Below are 6,000 nucleotides of genomic sequence, written 5' to 3' on the forward strand. Positions count from 1 at the left end.
TTGTACCCTTTATATTAAGCCTATAACGTGAGTAAAGTGTCTCCCTGAGTTCTGTGAGCTGGTCTAGATCGTTGAACCTGAGGGAGGGTTGTGGGAACCCGCAATTTATAGCCAGTTGATCAAACGTACAGGTGGCCTGGGACTTGAGACAGGCCTCTGAAACAGGGGCCTAAACCCTTAAACCTGCAGAATCCATACTAACTTCAGGTTCTTAGTGTCAGCTGGTGTCCAGGAACTGGTGGCTGGGGTTGGAAAACACGCAGGAGACAGGTGAGGGCTCCTCCCCTCGGCCTCCGCCCACCGGGCGGAGCTGCTCCTTCTTGCACGAGGCCGACATTGCGCAGCACGCACCGTGCAGGGCCTGCCGAGGGGCATCCGGGGCCCTGAATGTAGGCAGGGGTGCAGGCCTTTCTTCCCTTGCCCCCGTTAACCTGAGGCTCCCTCAGAGCTTGGGCCAGGCTCAGGAACACGAAGACCGAGTCACAAAAGGCTGGGATCAAGGGGGAAACTTCCACCTCCTGCCTGAGATGCCTCCTAGTGGGGACCGGGCAGAACTAGTGGCACCTTTTCCTCCTCTCCACAGTCTGCTCAACCAGCCATTTCTGGTTCCTCGAACATTCTGGCCTCTCACTTACTGGCCAGGACTACTGGTCCTTCTGCCTTCATGTGGTAACTTCCTATTCATCCTTCAAGTTTCATCTCAGATGTCCCTTCTTCTGGGAAGCCCTCCCTGACCACCTCACCTATGCCTGTGCATCCACACACACCCCATCCACCCTCTCATATCAGGAACTCGCTGGCCCTCTCACATGCCATAGCCTCGGAAAGAGGCCGGCGGTTAAGGGCCTTGCTTTTGTTTGGAACCTACCTTCCTGTGCCTCTTTCCCATGCCTCAGTTTACTCATGTGTAAAAGTGATAATAATAGGACTTACAGCATGGCTGTCCTGAGGATTAAATGAGATTACATACATAAAGCGCTTAGCGCCATGCCTGGCACACACCAAGTACGGGATAAATTGGTAGCTATTATTAATATTGGTATTAATAACGGGACTGCCTGCTCAACCAGAGAATGCTTTTGATCCCTGCCAGGGGCCTCGGACTGAGCAAAGGTAGAAGGCTCAGGGGTGCCCAGAGAATTCAGTGGCAGGTTTGGGCTCGTGGGGGAGGAAAACGTGAAAAGAAAAAACTGCCCACAGCAGCATCCTTCATTTTTAAATTTTATTTTACAGGGCCTGCCAATAATCAGCTGCAGAGAGCTCGGCACGGGCAGCTGGGCAGAATGTAGGGGACATGCATCGCCTGCCACATACCAAGCAGGACTGTGTTCTTGGAACAGGCCTGCCACCCTCGCAGGCCTGGTGGGAGGCCTCGCGCGGCCAGTGTGGTACCTGGGGACTGGGAGCGGGCTGACGGGGTGGGGGGAGGACAGGGGCATGCTGACAGGTCACTTGCTCTTTTAAAAACCACCCTTAAGACAGGAAGGCTGCGTCCTCCAGGAGCAAAACCACGGCCTCGGGAGCGCGGAGGCTTCCAGTGAAGTGGGAACGGGAGCGGACACATGTGCGGATGTCAGGTGAGCAGTGGGGCAGCCCCACGTCAGGCGCCTCACACCCAGCGCCTGGGGACTGCCTCCGGGGCCCAGCAGGACGCTCAGGGCCGGCCAGACAAGGGTGGGGCAAGGCAGGCCCGTTCCTCTCCGCTCACCCACACACCCACGGATGAAGAATAAGAAGCGCCTGGGAGCACACTGAGGCCAGAGGAGAGAAGGGGAGGAAAGTGAATGGCTGACAAGGCGGTTTGAAAACTAGGGGGCATTTGTCTCCGAGCCTGACCCATCTCTGACGGCCAGGGATGGGAGAAGAAACCAGCAGGGGCCATGGGTCAGCGGCGAGCAAAGGAAAGAGGCAGCGTGGTGTGGTCTGGGGGACAAGGCAAGTGCTAGGGGTTGGGGGCAGGTGTGAGAAGGACACAGTAGGAAGATGGTGCCCTTCGGTCCCTGAGGCCACCCATGGCCCCACTGTGCCAAACGGGCCAACACTGGCTGTTTCAGACGGGGACCAGGAAGAGGGTCTGTGCCCACCAACGGGAGGGGGAGAGAGACTGTCACATACACAAGCAGGGCAGGCTGGTTTCGCTACAGAATTGCTGAGTGGCCTCAGGCAACTAACTTAACTTCTGCTTTCTGTGTCCCATTTTTCCTCCTTCAGAGACAGATACAACTGATAATAACAGAGCTAACACTTATTTAGCACGTAGTATGTGCCAGGCGTTACTCTAACTGCTTGATGTATCTATTTACTCATCTGATCATTGTGACAACCAAGGAGCAAAGGCCTATTGTCCTTCCTATTTTGCAGAAAAGGAAGTGGAAGCGCATGAGAAGCCAAGAAACTTGCCCAAGGGAGTTTCTGGGAGAAGCGGGGTGGGAACCCAGGAGTCCTGCTCTGTGCTGCTCCCTCGTGCCCGCTTTGGATGCATCTGGAGTTCTCAAGGGGACACCGCCACCTCCGCTGAGGAAGGCAGCTGGGCACGCAGCACCTGTTTACACACACACACACACACACATTTTTTATATTTACGTTTCTTTTGGGGGGTAGCGGGCATGAGTGTCCAAGATCACAGGATCTGGAGGAGGCTGAGGAAAGTGTCCCGACAGCCACCGCCCAGCTAACCCAGAGGGTCAGAGCTGGTCTCAGGTGCCCCCCAGGAAGGCCTTCCCTGGGGGACGTAGGCAGGGGATGTGCATCTTGACAAAAGCGCATGGCTCTGGCCAGGTGGCTCAGTTGGTTGGAGCGCTGCCTCATACACCAAAGAGTGGGTTCAGTCCCCAGTCAGGGCACGTGTGGGAGGCAACCAATCAATGTTTCTCTTGCATCTCTCTCTCTCTCTCTCTCTCTCTCTCTCTCTCTTTCTCCACCCCCCCCCCATAAACAAAACAAAACAAAATATATCCTTGGGCAAGGATAAAAAAAAAAAAAGCCCTGTGGAGGATCAGAGACCTGAACCGAGGCCCAGCTGAGCCCTGTTTTGAATGACCTCGAGCCAGCTGCTTCTCATGGCATCAGTTTCCCCTCTGTAAAGTGGGCTGGGAGTTGAGGGAGGGTCTGAGACCTCTTCTGGCTCTGCCTGAGGGTGTTGCTGTGCCGTGATCCTGGGCTGTCTGAGAGGGAGTGAGCCCCCCGTCACAGGAGCGTTCCAATAGAGATCCTCCCAAGCATGGAGGCTGGGGGAGGGGACCGTCAAGGGACGTCCAGGCAGCAGGATACCAGCATCACTCCAAGGAGCTTGAGGCTGTGGCTTCCTGCAGAGGCTCTCGGCTCCCTGAAGCGGGAGAAGTAGCTAGCCTCCCTCAGGAATGTGTCTGCCTGTCACCAGGCACACCGTGCCCAGAGCTCCTCCCCAGGGACACCCTGGCCACCAGGGGCATGCCGCCAGCTGTGCCTGCTGCTCTGGACTTCCTTCAGGTCAGACTGGAGCTGTTCAGTCCTGTGATCCAGGAGAGGCATATGCCCAGGCCTTTCCTGGCCTCCTCAGTGGGCACTAGAGCTGGCCCTGACCTGGCTGCCATAAGGCCCAGGAGAAGGAAGGCTGGTCCTCCCTACAGAGAGAAAAGGCCCCTCATGTCCACACCTTTGCTCAGGCTCCTGCAGGAGTCCCTACTTCCCCAATCCCCTATTTTAAAACCACCACTCAGTCTTTAAAGCCTAGATTGAATGTCTCCCTTCGGCTGGGTGTCTCCTATCCCGCAGGTCCCATTAATCTTTCCTTCTGATGGGCTTCTCTGGAGCCACGTAAGTCCTTTATTACCAACCACTCTCTTCACCCTGCATCAGAGTAAATCCTAGCTATGTCTTTCTCACCCACTAGGCTCTAAGCTTGAGAATGAGTCATTTCTTCCACACCCCCAGAGCTGGGCACTGGAGACACACACAGTAGGTACTCAAAAGACAGCTGGAAAACTGAGCAGGATTGTGGCCAGTCCTGCATCCACGAAGGATGCCTCCTTCCCTTAGAGCTCAAGTATTTCTCAGGCTCCTCCCACCCCCTCCAGTGTCCCAGACCCTGGGGATGGGTACTTTCAGCCCTGGGAGCGCTGCAGAAGCAACCCAGGCCTAGACAGGGAAGGGAGTACCCATCACAGAGCAAAGCAGGAGTTCCAGAGTCCCAGAGCAGCCCCCTCCCAATTCCTATCCCAGAGCACCCCAACAGCCGACCCATCCACCACCCTCCAGCCTGGCCTCCCATGCTGGCTGTGGGGAAAAAAAGAATTAAACTTACCCCAGCATCCAGAGATCAACACAAAAAGCCAGACCACGTGGCAGCTGGTGGCAACGTGGCACCTCATGGCTCCTGGGGACAAAAAGAAGGAGAGTGAGAATCCTCCTATTGCGGGGCGGGGATGGGGGGGTCTGTTCTTTAAGGCCCTCTAGCACCTCCCCACCCCTGCAGCTCCAGGGAGAAGGGAGAGGAGGGAATCAACTCACATGGGGGGAGGGGCGGGGTGGAGAGTGTCCGTATCATTGATTTTGTCATTGTCCAATCCTGGATATAACAGAGCGGCCTGAGAGTGACTGGCCCGGGGGTAGGGGCAACATGCCCTCTTTGTCCTTGTGGGGGCTGGCTGCTCAGCCATGGGTGAAGTTCAGCAGCAGCACAAGTATAGGATCATGACATATTCTGGGCTCAGTGGGTAGAAGGAGGAGCTCCTGCCTCCATCCTCCAGGGCAGCATCCCGGGTGAGTGATGGAGCCTGGTTAGTTTAGGGACAGGAATAGAAGACGGGTTCTGAGCAGGAAGACAGAGGACTAAGAGTGGGGGCTTGGCAGGCTCACTACCCCTGCCTCGCTCCAGTCTAAGTGCTTGACAAGCAGTCTTTTTCCTGTTTTTCTTTTTTTATATCCACCACAGTATCCCATAATACTAACTATGAAAGAGCACAGCAAGTTACAGGGTTCCAAAAGGCACAGAGAGGGGAGCTGACCTGCCCATGGCCCCACAGCAAGTCTGTGGAAGGTCGGAGCTGAAATTCTGGGGGCTCAGAGCTCAGCTCCAGACAGATCTGGGGCCCACCTCCCCGGAGCTCAGCAAGGCAAGATCCCAGCTCTAAGAGTGGCGGGGAGGGCGGGCCGCCCCCTCCCAGCCCAGCTGGGGCCTTCCTGGCCCCATTACAGCAGGGCCATGGTCCCTGGATCCTTCTTACCCCTGCAGTGGCCCCGGGGCAGATCTCAGCAGTGACATCAGGAAGGGCCTGGGCTCCTCAGCTGGTGCTCCCCGTGGACTGTCAGGCCTGCTGGTGCCAGGGCCTGGCCCACGCACCTCTGTACCCCCCGCAGGGCCTAACCCAGGGCCCGCACGGCATTCTGCAGCGAGCACATACTGGGCACCTTGCCGGGGTGGAATTACCCTCCCTCGTCCACAGGCCTGGTCTGAAGGCTGAGAGTCACTAAACCATTGCTCAGAGACCCCCAGCTAGTGAGTCGGGGTTCAGCATCTGGACCCAAGTTGACATGCCATCTCCCTCGCCAATAAGGGATCAGGAAAGACATGGGGACGTAAAGAGAACTGAAGGAAAGGATTTTTTTTTTTCAAAGATTTTATTTATTTATTTTTAGAGAGAGGGGAAGGGAGGGAGAGAAACATCAGTGTGTGAGAGAAACATCGATTAGCTGCCCCAACCAGGGACAGGGCCCGCAACCCAGGCACGTGCCTTGAGCAGGAATTGAATCAGTGACCTTTCACTTTGTCAGACCGCACTCAACCAACTGAGCCACACCAGTCAAGGTTAAAGGAAAGGATTTTTTTTTTTTAAGCTTCTTCCACATCTCTGCAAGATCTAGGCAAAAAAGATTCCAAAAAGGCCAGGAGCTCAGATCCCTTATTCCATACCTGGAGTGGTCTCTCTCTCTCAGCTCTGTGCCCGAGTGGACAATGCAGTGACCCCACCAGGTGGCACGGACCCACACAGCACGCACTAGCCCGCGGCACCCTTTTGTTTT

At 55.9% G+C, this 6,000-nt stretch overlaps 1 protein-coding gene across 2 annotated transcripts in view; it reads right to left on the reverse strand.

The window, feature by feature from the left end:
- Nucleotides 1–4,349, reverse strand: part of CDH23 (cadherin related 23) — a 363,213-nt gene extending 358,864 nt beyond the window's left edge. For both annotated transcript variants that reach the window (XM_054572651.1, XM_054572650.1), the window contains exon 1: nt 4,283–4,349. In XM_054572651.1, the coding sequence (XP_054428626.1) occupies nt 4,283–4,349 (67 nt within the window). The remainder of the gene's footprint in view (nt 1–4,282) is intronic.
- Nucleotides 4,350–6,000: the final 1,651 nt, after the last annotated feature.

The sequence above is a fragment of the Pteronotus mesoamericanus genome, unplaced genomic scaffold (genome assembly GCF_021234165.1).
Source record: "Pteronotus mesoamericanus isolate MK-2021 breed Mesoamerican mustached bat unplaced genomic scaffold, CSHL_Meso_final contig_24, whole genome shotgun sequence".
NCBI classification, from domain to species: Eukaryota; Metazoa; Chordata; class Mammalia; order Chiroptera; family Mormoopidae; genus Pteronotus; species Pteronotus mesoamericanus.